We start from the raw sequence: 25,519 nt of genomic DNA on the forward strand, positions 1-25,519 counted from the left end.
TCATATAGTGTATTTGGAGCAATGCCTTTGCCCAGAGAGAGGGTCTTGTTGATCATAGAATCATAGAATAGATTGGGTTGGAAAAGACCTCCAAGATCATCAAGTCCAACCCCTGATTCAACTCCAATTACTATATCATGGCACTAAGGGCCACATCCAATCTTTTTTTAAAAACCTCCAGGGATGGTGAATCTACCACCTCTCTGGGTAGGCCGTTCCAATGCCTGATTACCCTCTCTGTAAAAAATTTCTTCCTAACATCTAACCTAAACCTCCCCTGGCAGAGTTTGAGCCCATGTCCCCTTGTCCTATTGTTGGTTGCCTGGGAGAAGAGACCAACCCCCACCTGGCTATAACCTCCCTTCAGGTAGTTGTAGAGAGTGATGAGGTCACCTCTGAGCCTTCTCTTCCCCAGCCTAAACAACCCCAGCTCCCTCAGCCTCTCCTCACAGGACTTGTGCTCAAGTCCCTTCACCAGCCTCGTTGCTCTTCTCTGGACCCGCTCCAGCACCTCAATGTCCTTCCTGAACTGAGGGGCCCAGAGCTGAACACAATACTCAAGGTGTGGCCTCACCAGTGCTGAGTACAGGGGAAGGATCACTTCCCTGCTCCTGCTGGCCACACTATTCCTGATGCAGGCCAGGATGCCATTGGCCTTCTTGGCCACCTGCGCACACTGCTGGCTCATGATCTGCTACATGCTCCAAGTAGTTAATTTATTCCTTTGTTGTTACTTGTTTTTTAATTTCTTTACTGTAGGACACCATTTGAGCAAGGAATGGAAATCAATTTATTGTATACAAAGACTGAGCATGAAGAGAAAATTACCTTTTGGAATGGGTTTGGGGCAGAGATGCCTCACTTTTAAGGTCTCCCTGAATTTCAGACATGAAAAGTGGGTGGCTCAGCCCTTGCCGGCTGTGGTGGCTGGAATGCTTGAAAAGAGAGGCCAAGCACATCAGTGATTTGCACTGCCCACAACTACAGTATGAGCCTGGCAACACTGCTAGAGAGGGCCCAGGACACGAGCTGTCCAAAAGCAGGGTTAGTTAAAGCTGCTCCTCCACAGACAAAGACTCCACAGCCATGCTGGCAATCAGTTCCAGTGCTTTGACCACTCACTCAATATAAAAACTTTTCTTCTGTTTTTGTGGAATTGCCTGCATTTCAGTGTGTGTCCATGGCCTCGTGCTCTGTGCTACTGGGCACTGTCGAGAATAGGCTGGGTCCATCTTCTTTACTCTCCCACCAGATAGTTAAAGACATGGACAGGAAGCCTCTGAGACAATAACAGTGCTGCATTGCTCACCCTTGCAAGCTGAAATTACTCTACACTCAGCAGCTCAGACTTAGAGATGCTTGATTTTTGAGACAGGTCCATAACTTCAGTCACCATCAGTGTCTCCATTCAGACAAGTTAGGAATATTGGGAAAGAAGAGTAGGATATGCCCTATAAATTTCATAGATAAATTGGTGTTTGAAACGAAATAGTTTATCTTATTCACATGGCACATCTTATAAAATCACTTGATACAAGAATAGAAGACACCTAAAATTTTATTGCCTTGTCAGATGTAAGAATTTATTTATGTGATTTACCAAATGTTTAAATTTACACCAAAAGACAATACTTCAACTTCATGTCAAATTGTTCATCAGTAAGCTCTACATCAGAATATTCTTGAGACTTCCAAGGACAATTTTTACTAGACAGCTTAGAACAGCAGAATTTCATAAATAATGGCCAACTTCACAAGCCTGAGGGTCACTACCTCATCGTTATTTCTTTGCTGAGCATAACCCACAAAACAGAGGAAGTCTTAAAGCCATTTTAATCCCCAAACACTACCACTACTGCACTCAGAGCATTTAAATCACATTGCCCTGCATTAATAACACCAAACATTATCACTAGTCAAAAATTTATCACATCTTCCCCTAACAAAATGACTTCTTTTTTTTTTAAACATTACAAGAAAAACTTGTACTCAGAACATCAAAGCAACTGCAAAATACACAATCATCCATTTGGCTTGGTTTTACAATAAAAATAATATCAGTAATCTATTTGTTGACTTCATCTCTTTTGTTGTGCTCCTTTTCCCTCCATTCTCACTTAGGAAACTACATTAGACCAGGCAGTTAAGTTGTAGCACTGAGGTAGCATATTTCAACTGAGCAGAATAATAGATCTGCTACTGTGCCTCCTCTCCTTTAAAGCACACACAAACACACACAAAACTTAAAAAAAAAAAAAAAAATCCCCACAGTTTTTCAACTTCTTTGGAGAGGACAGGCCTATAGCTCATTTGCAACAGCCACTGCATTTTGAATTCAAACCACAAAGAGTCTCTGAATGGTAGATACACGTAAAATGAATGAGAAAATATACAAAGAATTATGTCAGTTTTATTAGAACTAGGGTTACATTTTAGCTCTATGGCACCTATTGTTCCCTATTAGAAAATGCATCTCTACAGTCCTCGAATTTTAATTTCAAAGACCAGGAACCTGAAAAAGGGCAGCTGTGCCCCTGTTCTTCTAAATGATTTTCACACCATCTGCACAAAGGGCCACATAATTGCAACAAAACCATAAGAAATCAAACTGACCTAATATGAAGTCAATAAGAATTAACATGAGTATACTAAAAAGATCAAAGTTAAGGCAAAAGATATAACCTGAATGAACCGAAGCTTTATGCCTGAATGAACTGAGAGCACTTTCTGTTTATGTATAAGTTAAAGCTGGGATAGCCTAACAAATAATTAAAAAAAAAATATCACTGAAAGAGCAGAAACTTAGTTTCCTAACAAATTGTGAATAACAGTATCTCAGCTTTGCCCTTCTAGCTACAAGCTTTAAGAGACTAAGCTGAAGCCAAGCTGTACTCCAGACTGCAGCCTTAACATCTAGACTACTTACTACAGTAACTTTCACAGACACCTGTGTATTCAGGGGGAATAATAAACAACGATCCTAAAGAACAGTAGTAATTTCCTGTTCTGCGTGCCATGCTGGTACACATAGCCCTGTAAAACTGTGTTGCATGGTACACAACCCTCACCCAGCCCCAGGCTGGATGTTTAAATTCTCCCCTCCATCTCTCACACAGGAAAGCAAGAATTTTACTGCAGTTAAAACCCCTTGAATCAGCTACATGCATAAGGGAAATTGGGTTTTAACACCCTAGAAAGCAGACTGAGAATGTAACTAAGCTGACTTCTAAATAAATGCCCAAAACCCCACCTAAACAGCTGAGGGAAAATGTGTAAATTATAATGACCAATTCAAGCTGCTTATGGAAGCGTTAACGTAAATTATTCAAGTAACCCAAGATGCACTCCAACACCTGTTATTAAAAATTTAAGGCTTTTATGAACACTGTCTTACATACAAAAGAAGTAATAAACAGAAGGAACTTGTTTACAGTAAATACAAACATCTGAAAAATCTCTGAAACCTGTTTATACAAATACTAATAAATTCTTTAATATTTTATACAACTAGAAGGTGCACAGATTGGCATTCAAGCAGTCAATGCTGGCAAACATCTGTCAGACAATAACATGATTTACGTGGATAACAATATAGTTCAAAATGCCATAAATTAAAAAATAAGTTAGTTCACATTTTTTTCCCCAGCTTTTATGTACATCTTAAGTCTTTAATGAGATCTTGTAGCCTTCTTCAGAAGCTCGAGGTCTTTCCGTCGGCTTTTGATTGCTCTGGCACAGCCATATTCTTCCAGTTGTAAAGGGATATACTTTTCTATCTGAACGAGCCCATGCCCAGCAGGACCAGTAAACAGCTTAATCCAGGATGGCTTAAAGTTTCCTCTGAAGCCCAGGAAGGCCAGGCTTCCTGTGACAAAAACAGCTCAGCATTACTAAACCTGCCAAGCTCATTGAAGCACATTAAATGACGGCTTAGGAAGAAAAGGGCATGCTTTTTCAAAATTCTCTCCCCCACATTATTCAGAACGTTAATCCACTCTCAGCTACACTTGTACCTCACAAAGAAATATTGATTTGCAATTTCCTTTTTCAATATTCAGTATGAAATACTCTGAAATCTTAATTTGAAAACACAGCTAATTGGACAGTTATAAACCTGCTTTCTGAACCACAACTTGTGCCAAGACTCTGAACGGACAAGAGCTACCCCATGTGGCTTACGGAGTGATCATCCCTCAAAGTGCCAAGAGCTTCTTATTTCTAGCTTCAAATTTTGTTAGAACAGGAAATACTAGCCAGGTAAAGGAGATTGCTTAAAAATAGATTTAGTGGGTGAGGCACAAAATACAGGCTTCACAAAAAAGAGCCCAGAAATCTTTCTGTATAATCCACAGGCACAAAGAACTGCTAGTCATTTCTCTGTTTCTGCTTCACACAATGCCCGTTAGAGCAAGGGGAAGGTTTTTCTCCCCCATTGACAAGATGTTTCTCCCCTCCCAACAAGAGCTGACATGCAGCAGCCCACACCAGTGAAAACTGGCAACCACTCACTGCCAGCTGCATCCTTTTCACACACCCCATGAGAAACCCACCACGCCAACATAAACACACAGTCTAAGGTGGTGTCAAAGAAAACGTGCAAAATTTCCACCAACCGTTGCTCTGAAGATAAGGTGGTTTCGCTGTCCCCAGGGACATTAAGGCTTCTGCTAAATTATTAGGAATTTCTAAATCACCTCTTGTGCTCAATAGAACGATAGACCTGCAGCAGGAACAGTGCAGAGACAGCAGCCATTATAAACACAACATTTTTTTAATATTCTGCTACATGCCTTTACAACTAGCTGCCCTCATAGTCCACTTCTTTAAGAGTACTCATGACATGGAAACAGTCAACCCTTTCTCAAAGCAGTACTAAAGTTTTAAAATTTTAAACTTTAAAATGAAACTTCAAAATCACTGTAAAGTGATATTTAAACATAGTTTAATATTTTGTTTCAAAAAAATAAGTTTAGATATTGATCCCTAATTAGCATATTAGCATGGTAATTTTTTTTCTGTCACTAACTCCTTATCTTTCTTTAATGATAAGCAATTTTCTCCCTGTGGGGAGAGAACAATATGATATTTTTCCCACAGTCCTTGACGGTGCCTTTAATAAACAAGAAGTTACTGTTTTATGCAAAGTGTTATTGCACAATGTTTAGTTAAGAAAAAATGGTGAAAGACAGGCAACACCAGAAAATAAAAAATGTTCAAAATTTGCTTAATTTTCTTAAAAAAGGCTAAACTGTCTGTTAAAATGCACCTGTGTTTGTCCTTTGCCCTCAACCTAGATATCTGTTTTGCTCACTTTCAGTGCTCCTGTATAGACACTATTATTTAAATCCTCATCAGAGAGCAGAGTTACAGCCTACTAGACATATTGGAAATAAATGGTTATTATGCATACCTTTGTGGAATTCCAGATTTTAAATATCCACCTACATGCTTAATGTCTATTCCAGAAAACAATTTGTTTCCCAACACTGTGCCAGTGCACGCATCTATTATAACAGTAAGTATACCGTTATCCTTGAAGGAAAACATGGTGTCATTGACCTGAATGGGAGGAAAAAGAGAGAAAAAACCCTTTTTCTTCCTTTCTTAAAGTTAATATGAATCAAAGAACAATTCTACTACATTCAGGGTTAATCTTATTCTAGTTTAGACACAGTGGTATACTAATTTCCTTACAAATACTTGCTTTTCCCTAACATTTCTTCAATTTTCTCCTCGAGAGGACGCTGCCAGTGCACTTCTGAAATTGCACAGGAGCCTTAAGTCCCTACAGGCATCTACAGAGATATTGCACACTTTGGGTGACTTGATACCTGCCTCCATCATTGCTCCTGCTTCAGGAAGACAAAATTCAGATTCTGAACCACTTGGACTTCTGGACAACAGTACAGTTAATTGGTTCCTTCAACAGCCCAATTGCTAGTGAGTGCTCTTACTGCTTTGGATGGGGACACACATTCCTCTAGAAGTTTACAGCTGCCAAGGTTATGCTACTCGCATGACATTTGTCTGCCTGGATAATTCAACCAAGCCAACACACTGACATTCAAAGAACGAAAGGCACATTCAGACAAAGCTCTGTGGCCTAAGGGTGTCCGCAAAGGCTATTTCAGCATCACGTGCAAGCCTCCTTCAGTATGTGAATGGAGAAGCCAAACTAAACTACTTTTTATACAGTATTACATTCACTAGGCTTATTAGGGCCACATCAGAACAAATACAGAAACCTTACAGATTCTTTAGTAATTGCCATTTTGAGGACTTTAGCAAACCTTAGTGGCTTCCATGACCCATCCCATTAACTCTCTAATCTGTTAGCACAAGGACAATTTCAACACCATGGATTAAACAAACAGGTTGTTAGTTTTTGTATTTTGTGTATTTCCAAAACCAGCCATAAACGTATACCCACACAGACTTAAATATGAAATGGAACATTTTAAACTCTTACTTAATAGAACATTTTTCTCTCCCGAAAGAAAGGATTCAAATACAAAATGGAGCTTTGAAGCCTTGCTTTCTGAGGTAAAACATCAACTTTTTGACTGTTTGGTTTTTAAACAATGAACCAATCTTTTCATTCAAGTGAAGAAAACTGAGATAAGCATTATGTAGAGCTGTACATCTGTTATAATACAAACTGCTAAAATGATATTTAAGAAAACCATAAAAAATACTTACAGATATAAATGCTTGCTGACCCTTGCTTGACTCTTTTGCATCACATGAATTAATCTGCACAAGGAGGTAGTTTTTATGAGGATCACTGGTGAATACCATCTAGAAATCAAACAAAACAGTTAATTGCATATATATTGATGTGTCTTCAACATTTTATCATGTCAGTTTACAACAGATAGCCCATGCTCCAAAGCAAAAGCATCCATATGTCAGTGTCATTACTTACGGATTTATGGTACTAGTAATCCAATTTCAAGTTCATGCTAATAAGTAGAGATCCAAAAATAGAGAAGAGAAGGTTGGTCATAGATCTTTGCAGCAAACCTACTCTACATCCTACATGGAGCACAGACAATACTGAAATGCAAGACATCAGATCTAACTATGCTCCCTCTGTAGCACTGTGTGAGAGGTGAACAAAAGACAAAACTCCCCACCTTCTGGTATACAGAGATTAACAGTGTGCCAGCGCAAACTGGTAAATTCAGTACTCTGTGATGAAAGACTGAAATTTGGACTAAAAGTGAGTAGAGAGCATCACCAATTCTACAGTTCATGAAAACCTTTGCTTATTTTATTTTACCTGAGTTGTGCCACATTTTGTACATGGTACAGTAGTTTTTGATGGCATCTGCTTTATGACAGTTGGTCCTTGGTAGTACTTTGGGTAAGCTTTTGCCATGCAGTTACTTCTCCCTTTTGCTGAATCTTTGGTCACAATCTTGATCCTTTCACATCCCTGAGATGAGCAATAACTGTGACCATCCCTATTATATTTGGCTTGAAGAAATAAAAACAGTAATCTACACAAAAAGGGGAAAAATAATCTTAATTAACTGGTGGAAATAAGAGTATTTATATTAAACTTTAATAGCTATATTTCATGATTTTTCAGAAACAGAGAAACTACTATATTCACTTCTGCATTGCTATCCAAATATTTTCAAAGTATTTATAATTTGCTAGAGTTAGGAAGTCTCCAGTGATGTATCTGAATTTTCCCACAATTAAAGGAGACAATGATATAAATGCAGATGCTTTGCAAAGAAGCAAAGTCCTCAAATCAGTGGCTTGAAGGATACAAAAACCAAATTGCAGAGCATAAATATTTTCTTTCAGATCTTTCCAGACATGCACCAGCACTGGACAACGAAACTGTGCCACTGCAAATGTCTAGAAATGCAATTTAGGGCATAATAGTCCATTATGTTCACAGTACACAGAGACTGGCAGTTCTTTTATTATGTATTCAACTTATCACTGCAGCTCTTAGACAAGAACATAAATGTCTTTTCAAAAAATACATTCATCTGCATATGTACTACACATACAGTCGCAGACAAGAACAGAATAAATGAGAGAACAAATTGAAAGTTTAAGATCGTTGTTTGCAAAGCACACAAGTGATGTACACAGGACTGCATTTATTGAAAGGTGACCATATCTTAAAACCTCTCAGAAGGATCTCAGTGGCCACTGTCAGAAGTACTTTTGAAAAAGAGACTAGATTTTTTATGTACTTTTGAGACAGCTGGAAACAGATTAGGATTTTCAGAAATACAGTTTTTAAATGTTCTTGGAAGAGAAAGCTTCTTAGAAATTTCTAGAATGTTCAGTTTAACAAAAAGGTACAAATCTTCGAGACTAAGGAATTATCTCCTGAAAGGCACTGCTCTGCAGCACACCAGATACCACATTTTCCCCAGACATGGGGTAGGAAATATCACTGGCAACTGCAGTTCTTTTGAAAAGTATTTCAGTGACAACCACTGCAGTTAGGAGATGTAAAGACATAAGAAGAGAAATACTCTTTCAAAGAGGCTTTAGGCTCCATCACTACAGCTTTGCTCTTATGCAGGTGTCTCAATCAGTTGCTTTCAACACTATCTAACTGGACATTTTAAGGTTAAACAACTTCTTCTAGTAGGGTCAGGTTGCAAGGAGTTACCCAGTACTGTTGTCAAAGTAAAACTTCTTGTCTGATCGATTCTTTTCAAGCTCCATCATCGAAGAGACAGGCAGGTAGCGCTCTACCTTGCTTGACAGAGCAGATGACCGCCTCTGAAAGGTTTCCAAAACTATAACAAAATCTGTATTTGGTTGGTAACAAAGACCAACACGAATCCAGTCATTCCTAAAAACAAAATAAAATGTATGAATTGTTGTAGGAACAATTTAGATGTCAGTACAGAGCAAACAGATCATTTCAAAAATAAGCAACAGGAACACCAAAGTTCCCAAACCCTCAACCAGAAGATCTTTCTTCCCCTCTCTACATAAAGTCTTCACTGTCCCTGGAGGTTTATAAGAAGAGACTGGATGTGGCACTTGGTGCTACGGTCTAGTAATTGCAATGCAAGTGGATCAAGAGTTGGACTTGATGATCTCAGAGGTCTTTTCCAACCCAGCTGATTCTATGATTCTATGATTCTTCCTTCCATGCACAATCTTTCACTAAATGTTACAGTAACTCCGATTCTCTCAGAATCTTTTTTTTTATACTTTATAGACATTTAATAAGTTTATCTGACAACAAAATCAAGTATGATAAACTATTCAACTCCAATTCTGCTCAACTTCGCTATTTGTAAATTTTCTTCTCTAAAGGTTTTTTCTTAAAGACAGTGCACTGGACAAATATTTAACTTCAGGTGCAGGTCTACTGCTTATTCTCTTGGTTTGCATACTTTGTAATTGTAATTAAGTAAAAAAACACAATCCCAGCTTCAGTCTTCTGCATGGTTGCAAACTCTCACACACAATAATTGTCCCTTTTTGAGCACACACATGAAAAACGTGAACATACTTGTTGAAGTTAATGAGATATAGATAGGTGACGTTTGGAGATTTTCCATTCCAATGTATTGTATAGCCCTTCTGGAGCATCACTACTGGCTGATATTGCTGAAAGGCAGCTCTCTGATTAATACCTCGAAGAACCATGGGATTGGCTGGGTACTCATCTCGGATGATAGTCATGGAAAGATTCTGTCCATTCCAGGTCTGGACATAAACCTATATGATAATAAAGAGGATGAAAAGAAAGTGGAAGATTTGGACAGTGTGCAGAAGGAAATGAAATAGTGAAGCACAATCAGTACATTATTGAACAAAATGCTGCAAGTTGATATTCTGAGTAATGTAATACATAAATATCTCCTGAATAAAAGTACTATTTGAAAAGCTATTGTAGATTTTGCCCATTTGACAGATGAAAAAGGGGAGGGAGGAGAAAAAAAGAAAAATAAAAAAAGAACCAGCGATGATACTTGAGAACATAGACCAGAAACCAGAATGGGAATCAAATCTGTGAGGCTTGTATTCAGAAGATGGTATTTAACATCTCTAGAAAACAAACCAAACAAATAAACCCTTAAAATCCACTCTGTGAAAAAAAAAAAGCAGACAGAATCCAAGTAGAAGACAACACCTCCAATGTAAAAATGTTTTAGCATTGTGATGGTTCAGACTTGGCTCCCTGCCAAATGCCCAACCCCCCAGTAGCAGGCCCTCTATTCCCCTCTTTCTACTTCCCCCAGGGCAAAGGAAAAAAAACTATGCAAATTGGGGAACTCAAAAATCAAGCTAGTTATATAAAAAATATATTTTATGTATATTACAGTTAAGATGCTATGTACACAGCAAATGGGAATCCAAACACTCCCCAAAGGGATAGGGAAAGGGGAAAAAAGGCACAAAAGGAAACAAAAAGGGACACCGAATAGATATGCGCAATCAAACCCGAGAACTAGTAAAACAACTAGTAAAACAAATCTCACCACGTCCCTTAGAAAGCAGGCTTGGCAGACACTGCCAGCACTCTCCAAGCCTCCACGTGGCAGGTTAGTGGATGCTGCAGACCTCAGCCTTAGATAAGCGAGACCAATGCAGGGACCCACTGTTCCCGAACTTCGGCGGAAGAAAAGAGAACGAAGGCCGCTCCTCCCCTCTTATTTATACCACGATTTATGTAAAAATTGCATGGAATACTGGGAACACTGCCCCTTCCTTGGTTACAAACTGGTAACCAGGGAAGGCCTAGATTAAAACCACCACAAGCATATAGGGCTGCAACATATAGGTCTTGGCAAGCATCCACATTTACTTTTAACTTGCAGCATCCAACAATGTACTCCCAGTCTATCTGTTGAAAGGAACATGACATAATACACAGCTGGCCGAAAAGTGTAATATACATAAAAGAACTTTAAAAGTAAAAACGTTTTGAAATCTAAAGAGATGTAATTTCATATTTCTTGTACTACTTTTGACCCTGCAAGTAGTTCATACTGTAGATTTGCCCCAAACAGAAAGCCAAGAGTACTAGCCTGTGCATAGTTCCCACTGCAAACTACTCCATTCCATTCTGTAACATTAATGCATTTGGGATGTTGAATCAAGTAATTATCCATTCTGCCCACATAGGTATCCTTGTAGTCAGTCACTGAACCATCTAGATCATGAAATATTGAGTTCTTGTCACCATCCAGATCTCCTTCTTCAAACCAGGGACCAGGTTTTCCAAAGAAGGCTTTCAAAGAAACCTGAAAACAACAATTAAAAATTTAGGTTTTTTTCCCACAGGTGAAGCAAAGACTACCACTTACACATCTGCAGAAATACAGAAATTTGACAGTTGATTAAAAAGCTTATGGCAAAGACAGTGGAATCTTGCAAGCCAGACACACTGTTTTTAGTAATGGGCTTAGGCCAGCTCTTGTTTCTGAACAGCGTTAATATTTGCAACTGAAAATTCATTACTAAGGATATACATAACCTTACAAAATGTTACTAAATCTCCCTTTCAGCTTTACCAGAAAGCCATGAATCACTTATTGTAATGTGTCCTACCTCTGTTTGTATTGGGTTTTTTTTGCTCAGGAAACAAAGGACACACCTTGGGTGACTGCCAACCAAGAGAGACAGTGTAGAGCAGGGATGAATGGAAAAGATGACCTAGGGCCCTTGTCTGCTTCTTTTAAATATAAGAAAACTATCTATAATACTAAAGGAAAACTTGTAATAAACTTACGTTTGGATCAAACTTCACAAGAGAAATATTATTTTTTGGTGTCATCTGCCATGGATTTTTCATCAAGAATCCAACTGCACTGGTAAATCTGTCTGGAGTTGGCACAAAGTTTTTGAATGTGCACTTGGTAAGGTGAATAGGTCCATCATAAATTTGAAAGCCTCTGATTGGAAATGTCCTGTAGATGCAAGCAAATATTTATACCATCCTGTAACAAAAACCATGATATGCCTGAATCTGTGTCATAAATACATTTCCTTCAGAGGAATCAAGAAAGTATATTAATACAATGACTCACAAGACAGATCTTAGTAAAGGAAATATGGTTTCTGCACGTCTCTAATGAATCAAAAAATCCCCCACTCTTAAATTTTCCTGTTAGAAGAGCTATCACTGTCCACTGGCAAATGTGCCCCTTTTCCAATACAAAAAATATAGCAGGAAAAAAATATCAATTGGTCTTTGACTGATCATGGCAACTGGGAGAAGTGACTGTAGACTGGAGGAAAGCAAATGTCACTTCTACCTAGAAGAAGGAACACTTAGAGAATAGCAGGCTGGATAACCTCAGCTTGATCCCCATAAAGATGATGGAGCAGCTAATCCTGGAAACCATCTTCAGGCATCAGGAGTAATCAGCATGGGTTCACCAAGAAGTCATGCCTGACCGACTTGAAAATTTCTGTGATGAAATTACTGGCCTGGTAGCTGTGGGTAGAGCAGTGTACAAGGTCTACCAAAACTGCAGTAAGACTTTTGACATATCAAAGATCCCATAAGATCCTCATGAAGTACAGGCAGTATGAGAGGACAGCTAAATGGACTGAAAACCAGCTGAATGTCTGGGCCCAGAATGTGATGGCACAAAGACTACTTGGAAGTGTACCGCTGGTGTAACCCAGAGGTTAGTACTCAATCTAGTGTTGTTCAGCATCTTCATTAGTGATCTAGATGATTAGTCTAAGTATAGTCTCAAGCAAGTTTGCACAGGGCACAAAACTGAGGGAAGCAGCTCATACACCAGAGGGTTGTGTTACTATCCAGACAGACGCTGACAGGTGGAAAAATGGGTAGATGGAAACGTCATGAAGTCCAACACAGGGAAGCACAAAGTCCCACACTTTGGGAGTAACACCTTTTGTGCCAGTGAAAACCAAGCTGACCATAAGCCAAACAACATACCCTTGCCACAGAGTGGCAAAAGGTATGCTGGGCTGCACTGGATTACCAACAAACTGGGGGTAGTAATGCTTCCCATCTATTCAGCACTGGTGAAGCAACACCTACAGTGCTTGTTCCCAGTACAAAACAGATACGGAGATACTGGAGAGTCCAACAAAGGATCACAAAGATAAGTCCCTAGAGTATCTCCAAAAGGAGGAAACACTGGGAGACGTCACACTGTTCAACCTGGAGCAGAGAAGCCTTAGGCAGGAATCTCAAAGTGTAATATCATCTGAAGGGAGAGTGCAAAGAAGATGGAGTCAGGCTCCTCACTGTGACAGGACCAAAGGCAAAGGGTACAGTATGAGAAACAGGAGTTTCCTCCTAAACACCAAGAGAAACTCTCACTGTGAGTTTGACTGAGCACAGGTACAAGTTGCCCAAGGAAGCCGTGGAGAATCCATCCTTGGAGGTGCCCTAAAGCCACCTGAACATGGCCCTGGAACACCAACTCTAGGTGGCACAAGGAGTTGGACAAGATGACTTTCAACCTCAAATGTTCTGTGATTCCCCTCAGCTAGACTGAATGCCTCAACTATCAGTGCCACATTAACTTATTTCTTTTAAATGGCCAAGTAGCAAAAAACCAGGGTAGCCTAAACTTAACTCACCTTTTGTCCTGGTTTTGACCAGAGGGCATGGAGCCTGGATCTGTGTGGGTGTGGCAAAGACACTGTGCTATTCACTACCATCTTTCATCATGGGAGGGGAGCAAGGGAAAGGGACTCTCCCTTGCTACCCTTTTTCCAGGGAACAGAGCAGTGACATAATGGAGCAGGGGCATAACACTGGTCCTCACCAGAAAGTTTGTCCACCACTGTTTTTCATTGTCTTAGGCTTGAGGGAAAGGCATAGTGATGGATGGTCTGTCAGCAATTTTGTTCTTTGTCTTGGGAGTTCCATGGCTATGGATCAGGTCAGTCAGTGACCACTTTTTTTTTCTTCATGTAAATCACCCTCTTTTTGTATACTTTAGTTATTAATATTGCTGCTGTTACTGTTCTTTTTCTTATCTCATTTCCTTTCCAGTAAATTGTTCTTATCTCAATTCAAGATCTCTGCCTTATGTTTCTCTCACCTGAGGGGGTGAGAGAGTGGGAGCAGCCTTGTGGGCCTAATTTCCAGCTGGACTTAAACACCAACAGTCTCCTTTCCTATTCTGTGCCAAGGACTTGACCCTACACTAAACAAGCCTCAGAGCAAGTCAATGAGGAAAAAAAAAAAAGGATCATAGTCACAGATTGTGATTTGTTACAGACAGATTTCAGTCTCTAGCCCCAAACTGACCTTTGAAATTCTTTTACCTGAAGGCTTTTTTCTTTCTCTCTTCCAGACTCAGAAGTTTTTTAAGAAGTGTCATTTAAGTACAATAACTTAACTTGCTATAGGAAAGTGACTTGCAGTAGCATCAGATGAAACTGCCTCAGCAAAGAGGTGAGTGACATGGTTGCACACAAAGCATTACAAAAAAGAAACCATCACCTTCAATGGAGTCTTAATCTCTCACAGCTCAAGCAGGAAGTGTTTACATTTGATATAGAGAATATTTCTTGTATTTCTACTTCCTTCACTCACGACATACTTACCGATTTCTAGGCAGAGTGCGTGTCTTGTTGTCTATTCCTCCAGTTCCTGCATATTTATTCTGGCCACCTTGAAACCCGTAATTCTTGCTCTCACCTATGAACAGTGACTCTGATACCTCCTGGCTGGCACCTTCATCATTCGGGAAGCTCCCATCACTATCAAAGCAACAACAGAGGTGAGTCTTCAGCCAAGACTCTCCAGCAGATAAATACACCAAGGCATAGCCCTCCTTTTATTTCTGTAACAACCCTACTGGACTTAATTATTAAATCTGTGTATTATAAACAAACACAAGAGAGCTGAACATTAAAAATTCTAACTCCCTTTTTAATGCAGCACTCTTTCTTTGGCAATCCTAGAACCAGTTTGTCATAACCTAAATGGCAGCAATTTTGGTTTACTACCTAAGTTACTTGGCTTTTTTTCATTAGAAAGAGACTCTACTCCCTCTAAATGCTCATCCCCTTTCTTTTCCATTATTCACTTTCAGTTGTTCAGAAGGTAAATAAAAAAACTGCCTGAGGAATCATACAAAACCAAGAACACCAGCATAAACGTAGCACTTCTGGTGAAGAGGCAGCCAACCATGATGTAAATCAAATACAGGTTAAATAAAGTGCAAGCTTTGGCAGCTGTGCCGGTTTACAACCTCTGTAACTTCATCTGTACCACTGGAAATAGAACCAGGCCCAGAAATGAAACTACAGCCTTATGAAAGTATACCCATTAATTTTAATAAATGTGTGTAGATTTTCCAAGGTTCCATGCAAGAAAACACAGAAACAAAGTACTCACCTAGCAAATGTCAAACCTATTCCATTGTCAGCAAACCTAAAATGAAGTTCAAAACATCAAGGTTTTTCTCTGGATTACCCTACAATGGCTATTGTAAGAGCATATCCTGCTATGCACTGTAGAAAAGCCTGAATTTTTCTCTTAATGGAACTTAGAACCACCACACACCTAACGCTTCTAAAAGTGTTGCTGTTAAAAACTAATCAAAGAATTTTCTACACATTTTAAGCAGGATATGAGAGCTTCAGGAAAATCATGAATACCTCAGTCTAAATTCACTGTCTCTGTAGTTTCTAGAATTCTCTTTATGACAAGATTTCTTTTTTTTTTGCAGCTTAAGGCAGGTTCTCATCTAATCACATATAAATTTATATACTTCAAGTATGGTGTGAAAGCTGGTGATGATATTGAGAAGTTCTCAAGTTAACCAGCAATCCTCCTCACAATCCTGTTGCCATGTAACTTACATAAACTCTGTAACATCCTGCAGCCGTTTGCTTCTGAGTACCTACCCTGAGTTTTGAATGAGGATATCCCCTCCCCTGACCCAGGCTCCATGATCATTGTTTTTGAAAGAGATTAAACTATCAATCAGAGCAGCAACTCGGGGCTTTTCAGGGTCTGCATCTTGATGAGGTCGAAACCTGGGACAGATAAGAATCCAAACATTCAGTAGGAGAAAACATTGTTTCACAAGTGTCATATATGTTGGCATAAAGTAAGCCTTAAAGATAAACACTCATGTTCATCTGATGGGCAAAGTCCACTCTACTTCACATCTGGAATGATAGAAATTAAATCCAGGTGCATCTCTAGCTCTTTTATTACTAGAGAAATGTTTCTGGGTATAATGAAGCAAGAATCTAAAACTTCTCTTTTCCAGTAACTCTCACAGGCTTTTGCTCAGTCTCTCTGAGTTTCTTTAGCTGCACCTCAAAGTCCAGAATGTACAGCAGAAAGCATTCAGCAGTAGGAAAAGCAAGTGGATGTACTACAGAAGTTTTTTTCCTAGCAATTAGTTAAAACCGAGTCATAAAACAGATGAACAGATTTGAAAGGAAAACTTTCCTTTTAGCAGGAATTCCAGAAAACGTTTTAAGCATGACAGTAGAGCATGTTTAAAACAATGTCTTCCAGGAGCCTGAAAACTACCCTGAGCAAGAATTCTGAAGAAAGAGCCAAATCCTTTAAGACATCCCATCCCTGTTCTTCCCAAAACATGAACGAATGAGGGAAAATATATGAATTTATTGTTTTGTTATAATTTATAAATTATTGTATTGTTTTACAAGTGTTTTTCCTCGTGAATGTAAGAGTAGCCTCAAAACTTCACTCACTTGAAAGAAAATGTCCTTTACCTTGCATTGTTGTCCAAACAAAGATATTCTCTGGGATCATCAGCACTAGCATTAGTTGTTTTAACACCCTTATCAACAAACAAACCAGCCTGAAACAAGCAAGGAAAGAAAATTCATACTATCCAAAATTAAAGATAAACAAACACTGAATTTATAAAATTTAAACACTGCATTCCATACACAAATTAGAAAATCTTAGATCTTTCAGTTTGGCTTTAACAGTCATTTTTTCTATGGGAAAACTAGTTAAATAATATAATAAACCAGTCTGTGTTAATTTGGGAAGAGGAAATAAACTGTCTGGGATTTAAAAAAAAAACCCAAAAAGTAATGGAAAACCATTAAAGTTCACTTTGGATTTCTTTCACAACATCTATTTGAGATTTTACATTTATTTCCAGATGGTGTTCTGGAAAATCTGGAATCCAACCTTGTGGTGAATTCAAATTATTCTCTGTGAAAAATCCTCTGTATTTCATTTTAAAATTAAACCACTCTCACCACTAAAGAGTACTTTTGTCTAAGCAATCATCAGGTTGGAAATTTATAAACCAGTATGATATAATTTACTTCAGAAAATAAAAGGAAGAAGCATTTATGTTCTTTAACCTGAATTCCATAAAAATACCTGCAACTACTTTCACCTCTGATCCAAATTATGATTACAAATAAGTCTCATGCGCATGTAGATTCTCAGATCTGCTAGTGGAATTTTCTCTTTTAACATGGAAATTCAGCACACAAACTGTGTTTAAAGATGATACTAGCTATACAGATAAAATTTTTTTCTTCCTACTGCAGCTTTGTATTTGGTATGTTTTCTTTCCAATCTGAAGAAAATGCCCGCAGTCCCAAAGAGATCATTAACACAACCTCCATAAAACATTGCATCATTTCTTGGTATCCTAGACAACCAATTGTCAAGAAAAATCAGTTCACTTGGCAAAAAAAAAGTCAAGAGTGATTCTATAAGTTTTCAATGGCTAAATTATGAGAATGTCTATAAGGCAACTGCAAACACCAATAAGAATTTAGAATTTAGGTGGCTTTGTAAACATCATTGTATTTATGTACCCACATACAGAGAGCAGGTAGATTCCAAATGAAATACTTTAAGGACTTTAACTTCACTTAGCTAAAATGTGGAAAAGGTATGAAAGTCACGCTAATAAAACAATCATCAAAGCCTCTATCTAAGCTGAGAACCTGTAAGAAAGAACAGTTGCAACTAACTGGGCTCCTGAAGGCAACACTGAAGCTTGATTTCTAGCCAGAGACCATGTCACCATGTGCAAGCACTTGAGTTACTGTACATTAGAGACTCAGGAAAACAAGCCACAGCTACTCCAGGAAGCTATTAGATGAATTACAACTATAATCAACTTTGATTCTTCAAGGGTCAGCTTTCTTCAGAGTAGAAAACAAAGCTACAAAGAGTAGCACCTGAAATGCCACTTCTGAGAAAAAGTACTTTATTAAAACCATTAATTGGTTTTAGTTGCTTGATACTTAAGGAGGATATAAAACACAGTGAATACTTGAAACATAGCAAGAAAATATATGCATACTGTTTCTAAACCATTCTACAATACAGTTCAAACACAGCACAAATCTATCATCTACCCAGCTCAAAATGTAAACTGACAAATCCTAATACAGAATATTTGCAAATAAAGAACACCACTTTTTTTTTTTTTTTAATGAGATAATACATTACCTTAAAATTAGAATGAACCCTGTTGTTATAGAAGATTCCTAGGGGTGTAAGCTCCGATTTGGTTTCAATGGCTAAACTATGAGAATCTCCTGTAGCAACCCTATGGAACAAATACCATATTCCAGCATCCTGCAATTAAGGAGAGAATAATACTACTTATAAGTGATTATGATACTACTACCAGTGTTGATGCATCTATTCACAAAATGAGCGTATGCTAAGCTGAACCTGGACATTTTAAGTAAAGATGCAAGCAAGAGCAGAGCCCAAACCAACAGCACTCAATAGGATACATTTTTTTAAATAATGTTTCCAAACAACTTCCCAATGAGAAAGTAGGATTTTGCAAATTAGTCTATATTCTAGTGAAAAATACACACTAAAATGTGTTTTGCTTCTCACTGAAATATGTAACACTGTACATTTAAGATCTTCTAATACTTCAGGAAGAAAAAGTGTCCAAGCTAATATAAGTAAGTTTTGCATTCCAGTTACATGTCATCCCACACACTTGATTTTCCTTTTTTCATTAATAAATCATACTATTCACAGTAAAATACTCAAAACCATTCCTTCTCTCCTTACTGTTACAGTCTGACTAAAGGTAGTTCATCTCTGCTCACATCAGAATTTAAATAGCACATAAAAAAAATCCACAAGAGCTTTCAGAGAACGGGAAAAAAAGCATATTGAGAAGTCCAGTCAGTTCAGAGCACTGTACCAAAAACATGCAGTAAAAAATTCAGTATCTGTTCATTTTCTCTACTTCCACATTCCTGCTCTTAAGGAAGCTATTAAATAAGACTATTAAATAAGACCCACAAAATTTCCCCTTTCAAGCACATCTGTGTTCAAAAGAGGTGGCACCACGACAACACCTGCATAACAGATACCTACAAAAAAGGAAAAATTTTGCCAGACCATATGCTCTGTGCCCTTACAATAAAAACAAAAAATAAAAAATAATAATTAAAAAATTGCTTAAAGCACATTACAGGGCTGAAGAGTAGGTAAAGAAACACTGCATACTGAATGTTCCATCTTGCAAAAAACAGTCATCATCCTTTTCAAGAAACATGGATAAAGTCAATTCCCGCTAGTTTAAAAGATTTCAAACATTTCACTCTGGGAATATGTTCATTTTTCATCACCTGGAAATTCTGCTTCACAGCAATATTCCCCATCCACCATGATGACATTTCTAGTGACTAACCATTACAAAGCAAATGTGGATGTTCCATTAATAAAAAAACTTTACTTCACATATAATTAAATACAGCCTTATGTTTGGCAGTAAATTTTATCCAAAACACATCTTGATGCTTGAAAAATTGTTAAATAAACTTAAAAGCTTCTTAAGTGCTTGAAAACATTCAGAAATACAAAAAGAGTGGCTTTTTGCCTTCCCTCCTCTCTCTCATACACAGCCAAAACAAAAGAAACATCTACTGCCAATACACCCTTACAATAGGCTTCATTGCAAAATGAAGGAGCTGGGGGGAGGAATGGAATTATTTGTTTGTGAATTGCTATAGTTTGTACCAGCAGAGGCTCTACAGTGTAGAGTTTGTATGAATTTTTTTTTATATCTTAGATATTTCAACTCCGTTAAATATTTTGGATCCTATTCTATTTATTAATAACAGTTTATTATGTTATCTGTACCTAAAAATACACACACTCATATTTCAGCATTGGAGCCAACAACCACCAACAGTCTTTCCTGTTCTCCATCCCAGTGGTCTCTTTTAAAAAAATCCACTCAAAACCATATACATCTCAGACTCTTCTCCAGTGCAGAAGCAGAACAGACTCCAGCCCCCTCCCCCCCAACATGTACAGAATAGTTCAGCTTTACTTCACCAGCAGCTATTACAAGATAGTTACACTAATATAAGGTTAACAACAAGCAAACTCGTATCAGCAGTCACTGACTGGAAAAAAATGAGTAAACAGTGACAGGAAAAAGTAGTTTAGCTGTTTCTTACACAACAAACACCCTTTCGTAGTTGTTTTTTCATTCCAGTGACTACAGTTCAAAGACAAACCTTGCAGAGCTGTCACTAAACTCATGACAACCTAAAGAAAATACAGAAGCCTTTACTGAAATGCACTAGTTCTCTGAAAATAAAAGAATTTCTTTGTATACACGCTGACACTATTGTCAGGTCTATTAACTACAAAGGGGAAGAGATCTCCTCTGTTGTGGTCAGAACAAAAGATTTTTGGTATCTCTCAATTGCATGTCTAGACACACCCTGCACCTTCAATATCAACAGACTTTCAAACATAACAAGAACATATTCATATAAAAGAAAGAAAAATATATGCACTTCTGGCAGTGTAAATGTTATAGATTTTACAGATACCAGTGACATGAGTAGTTTGTGATGAATTACACCAATATGCCTCACCTGTGAGCCTGCTGCTGCATTATTTATAAGATGATTGTTGGGATGAGAAATCCAGAATGTCGAAACTGCCCTAAAATATTATTCAGAAACAGGTTATTATAGAAAGGTTCTAGCTCCAGTAAAAATCTCCCCTTGCTAACAAGCACATCAGGAAAAGCTAAACTGGTGAAGTCACTACTTCACATATGCAATAAAAATCACAAAACCTCCCACATTTAGAAAACAAAAGTGCCTTTTTTTTTAGTTCAATGCCCAATATTGCATTTAATGTTATGCAAATATCCCATGTAACGATAAACTGGTTTAAGAAGCTTTCACAAGAAATAACTATCACTTTTGTCTCTAGTGGTAACTACTTGAGTATATGCATACATTTACACAGAGGTAAAGATGTTCAATAGTCTTTTAAGGACACTAGTATAACAAGGAACAACAATCTTCCTATAAAACAACTTGTTTTATCTCTAATAAAAGACTAAATGCTACTTTTTATTTTTATTTTTTAAACACCACTATGTGAACTATATTTAAGGTGTCTCTGTTCACTAAATTATAGATAAAAATGTTCCCATCTGTATTTCTTCAAGAGATCATCAGCATGGCTTGGGTTTAGTTTTTCACCATGACATACTCACATGCAGTCTGTGGCTGGCACTGGGACGTAGTTTCCATACACTTTATCCCTAATACCAATACACATGCTGCTGTTTCTGTCTGTAGGTAGAATAGTGCCTGGTTTTGTGACTAGCCCAAGATTGTGGAACAAAGTATTCCTCTGCTCAATGCCATCTTCTATGAAGAAACAGTGACCTAGAGTGTCGTAGCCAATGGTGTCCTTTATCTGCAGAAATACAAGTTCATTATGTCAGTAGTAACCAGCATTTACTGAGATTTACTTGACAAATACCATATAGTTACACTATCTTGGCACAGCTGCGCAGTGAAGTTTCAGTATCAACAGTTCAGATGAGTTAAAACACAGTAGTTTCATTTATCCCTTATAAACACACTATTATGTCTGGAGAGCATAGCTGCCTGGAAGAATCTGAGAAAACAGAATGGTGAGAGCTGTTAAAAATAAACTACTGTTTGCAATTGTTCAGTTATTCACTGAAATAACAAAAACATCAGTGAATATTAAACTTGCAAAAAGGATGGGAACTATTTTGGAGTCCAAGTGCTCTTTAACATTTATTCCAACACAGTATGTTTTACTCTACTTGCACCTACCAGCAAGCCATTAGTTGCATGAATAGTCACACATCTGGAAAAACAGTGATGAATGGAAAGACCTTCCAGGTAAGTTTTAACACTATAACCTCCTTTTTCATCCACATCCCCACAAAGGTGAAAATGAATAGGATAACTTCCAATCTGCTGCTGGCCCATTTGCTTCAATTCCACGTAGGAGAGATGAACAGATGTAAAATTCTTCAAAATCTAGAAATATGAAGTCCAGAGTGAATAACCGATTATTTACTTCTTAACCAATGGGAATTTTAAATTAATACATCATCTACACCAGAGATACCGAAGTTAGACGTACACAGTTGCCACAAGATAACAAAGTTAAGTTAGAACAATCGTTACAGTCTTGCTCTACACAATGCCCCACAAAATAGTATCCTTCATAGATAAGTTAAAAAGTTTAACTTCCTCCTGGCTAAAACAGAGGAATTTTCACCAGACATATTGCCACACTTTACTGTTTGGTCTTTATCAGGTGGCACATTACACATTCTTTATATGTGCTCCCCAAACAGAGAAGTCACCCACATCAGAATCTGTCTGTACTGAAGCTGCACCAGTGTAGTCCACCTGGCACAGGCTTAGCTGAATAAAAACGAGCTCTGCAGAATAACAGATTCAAAGGAACCTCATAATATTCCTAGTCCAATTGGAAGTTCAGCGCTGGGTCAGCTTTAAGACAGTTGCTCAGCATATTGCTCAGAGAATACTCTCAGCCACAGAGATGTAAATTGGTTCTACCCTTTCATTTTCCCAGTATCTAAGCATTATTTGCTTTGCTGAAGCCTAGTCCCATTGCATCTTCATCCTCTACACCTTCAAGAATTGCTCGGGCTTCTTTGAACCCGCACCAGTGCCTGTAGACAGAAACGTGATCCCTTCTCTCAGCTCCTCCTCACTCATCATCACTTACTGCCACACACCACCTTCCCTGGACACACCCCAGTCCATCTAAATCATCTTTGCAACGGGAACCCAAAACCGGACACAGCACTTAAAAATTAATTTCTTTATTAAGGAAGATAAGAAATTGCCCTCACGATTATACAACTTTACAGTAAAGCTACTGGGTACAAAGTAAAATCATGATGGGGCTGTACCAGTAATGCAGATGATGCTATGAAAATATAAACCAAGTGCAACAGCTAAGCTGCAAGGAGCTAAGTTTAAACAAACAAACAAACAAACACACACAAAAACAAAAATCAGAAACCAAACCAAAACAGACCCTGCTTTTTGTTTGTAATTTAACTTCATTAATTTACCTGTACTGAGAATTTACCAAAAATTTTCACACGTACTTTTTTCTCTAGGAAAATCAGTCATATGGACTGGTTTTTTCCTCCTTGTCTACATGAACTCCTAAGCTTTGCATGCCTAAAATACAGGCATCCCTGATCTCTGACTCTTTAATACTGAAAAGCACCAAAACTGCAAAGCAATGCCACCCCCTCACTGCCTCTAAGCCTCCTTTATGCTATTGTCCTAGTGACCAGTAGGAAATCTGGGATGATCAAGAGTTATTACATTTCTTAGTGTCTAGTATCCCTCTGCTTAGGCACACAAGATTAGCATAAATTAAAAATGTTTTCAGTGGTGCTAAGTCTAGGTTTGGCAGCAGCCACCTACTACTCTGAACAGCCTCCCGAAAAAAGTTTAACTACTTTAATGACTCAAAATGTTTGTTTTCTAGCTTCCAGACATCTGAGGGTCTGCTGTATTTACACTTTTGTGGAAAACAAGGTCACACTTCGCAAGATTTGCAGCCTATTGTTATCTTCTTTCATTACATTATCTTAAACACAAAGATGTGCCTTGAGTCCATCCAATTTCTTCTACAAAAAAGCTGCCACACAGTAGGGAAAGGGCATATTTTCTTTCTCACTATCATGTCCACCACTGTAAAATTAAAATCTGCATTCAAATACACTAGAAAGAGATTTAAACTGTGATGACCACATAATGAGCCCAAATACACTTGCAATTAAAATATGAGGCCTCAAACTTCTCTAGCATCAGTGAAACACTGCTGCTCAAACCTTTCCTCTAAAAATGTAAGTGAACACAAGTTTAAAATTTAGTTTCTATAATACTACTTTCCCTCAGCTTTATGTTTACACTACAAGAAATCAGAAGCAGTTTCCTTTATATAACCTTAGTATTTTCAAATTTTTAAAAAATTAAATATAAAAACCCACGATCCAACACAGCTTCTTTTCCCTCCAGGCCTCTCTAGTGACCAGTTTCAGATGAGGCAGATATTTAGGACTCATTGCTCAACACTTGGGGAGGGAAGAAGGCAGTGAAAGGAGGAATAAGAGATAAGAGAGAAATCAAACTTTATTCTGTAATATAACTGGATGCACACACATGGACATGACTTCTAAGGTTTAACCCCTGCCACAAAACATTGCAATACTTGCTGGATATTTCTGTAACACTTGTGCACTGATATCCCTTCCTCCAGCAAACTCTACTTTTGGGAAAGCTGAGAACAAAGTCATTTCCACACAAAGCAACTGTATAAATTTATGTTTTCAAATACTTTAAAGTTTAACTTTTTTTTTTGTCCTCAATGTGCCTTTACATGACAGAAAATTACTTTAAAATGTTTTTCAAACCTTGATATGTCCACCAAACGTATCATAACTAAAGAACTGACACTCCTTTTCACGGTAGCAGGTATTTTCTGTCTCTCCCTTTATTAAGATATTTCTTGTAAGAACTCCAACTTCTGCTCTCATGTCCACTCCATCAATAACTTCTCCTACATGAGGAAACTGAGGATTTTCTGTCCAACGAAAGTTTTGAAGGGGGAAAAAAAGAAAAAAAGTTGTCACTGATTAAAACCAGAACCAATTTATACAAATAAGCAAGTTAAACATAGCAGCAAAACCCACACATTCCTCTTACCACACTGTTCTCTTAGCTTTTCTTATAGTAGATGTATCTTTTATTTTAATAAGACACTAATCCTAAACAAATATCAACATTTTATTTGAAAATGTGCAAATGTGTCTTAATTTCAGTTTGTGAACAGGATGGGGAAAAAAAAAAACAAAGAAAAGGTTAAATTAATCGCATGTATTTAAAAAACTTTTAGTAAAATGTAGACGCACACTTCCTTTAAAAGAAAAAAAAGATGCTGGCTACTTAATCTGTCTCAAAGACAAATTAAGAACTGAAAATGAGGCCCAAACACCTGTAGAAAAACACTGTATTCATCCTCTCCTAAAAGAAAAAAAGATTTGCTTTCCTACTTAAGTTTCCTCTTTCCTAGATAGCTATTCTGAGTATTCATAAACTAATACTAGGAAAAAAAAGATACTCTGGTTTTATACTGTTCTTCCAAAACCCAATCAATGTTTTATTTGAAATGAGAAAGTTACCTAGTCCTGTAAACCTTAAAAAATGCATTTATTGATTGTTGAATACAGACTGTCAC

At 37.8% G+C, this 25,519-nt stretch overlaps 1 protein-coding gene across 4 annotated transcripts in view; it reads right to left on the bottom strand.

Moving 5' to 3' along the window:
• Window positions 1–2,254: 2,254 nt before the first annotated feature.
• Window positions 2,255–25,519, bottom strand: part of CEMIP2 (cell migration inducing hyaluronidase 2) — a 47,323-nt gene continuing 24,058 nt past the window's right edge. For all 4 annotated transcript variants that reach the window (XM_027881933.1, XM_027881940.1, XM_027881926.1 and 1 more), the window contains 18 exons: window positions 24,696–24,865; window positions 22,057–22,266; window positions 21,462–21,667; window positions 20,827–20,896; window positions 18,413–18,541; window positions 16,696–16,784; window positions 15,850–15,981; window positions 15,338–15,373; window positions 14,542–14,697; window positions 11,732–11,909; window positions 11,028–11,243; window positions 9,506–9,714; window positions 8,648–8,833; window positions 7,283–7,502; window positions 6,700–6,798; window positions 5,411–5,559; window positions 4,614–4,720; window positions 2,255–3,865 (listed from right to left, as the gene is read on the bottom strand). In XM_027881933.1, the coding sequence (XP_027737734.1) occupies window positions 3,669–3,865; window positions 4,614–4,720; window positions 5,411–5,559; window positions 6,700–6,798; window positions 7,283–7,502; window positions 8,648–8,833; window positions 9,506–9,714; window positions 11,028–11,243; window positions 11,732–11,909; window positions 14,542–14,697; window positions 15,338–15,373; window positions 15,850–15,981; window positions 16,696–16,784; window positions 18,413–18,541; window positions 20,827–20,896; window positions 21,462–21,667; window positions 22,057–22,266; window positions 24,696–24,865 (2,759 nt within the window). In that variant the 3' untranslated portion in view covers window positions 2,255–3,668. The remainder of the gene's footprint in view (window positions 3,866–4,613; window positions 4,721–5,410; window positions 5,560–6,699; window positions 6,799–7,282; window positions 7,503–8,647; window positions 8,834–9,505; window positions 9,715–11,027; window positions 11,244–11,731; window positions 11,910–14,541; window positions 14,698–15,337; window positions 15,374–15,849; window positions 15,982–16,695; window positions 16,785–18,412; window positions 18,542–20,826; window positions 20,897–21,461; window positions 21,668–22,056; window positions 22,267–24,695; window positions 24,866–25,519) is intronic.

This window comes from Empidonax traillii, unplaced genomic scaffold (genome assembly GCF_003031625.1).
Source record: "Empidonax traillii isolate 1590-97213 ecotype Southwest subspecies unplaced genomic scaffold, ASM303162v1 scaffold7:size3022706, whole genome shotgun sequence".
NCBI lineage: Eukaryota > Metazoa > Chordata > Aves > Passeriformes > Tyrannidae > Empidonax > Empidonax traillii.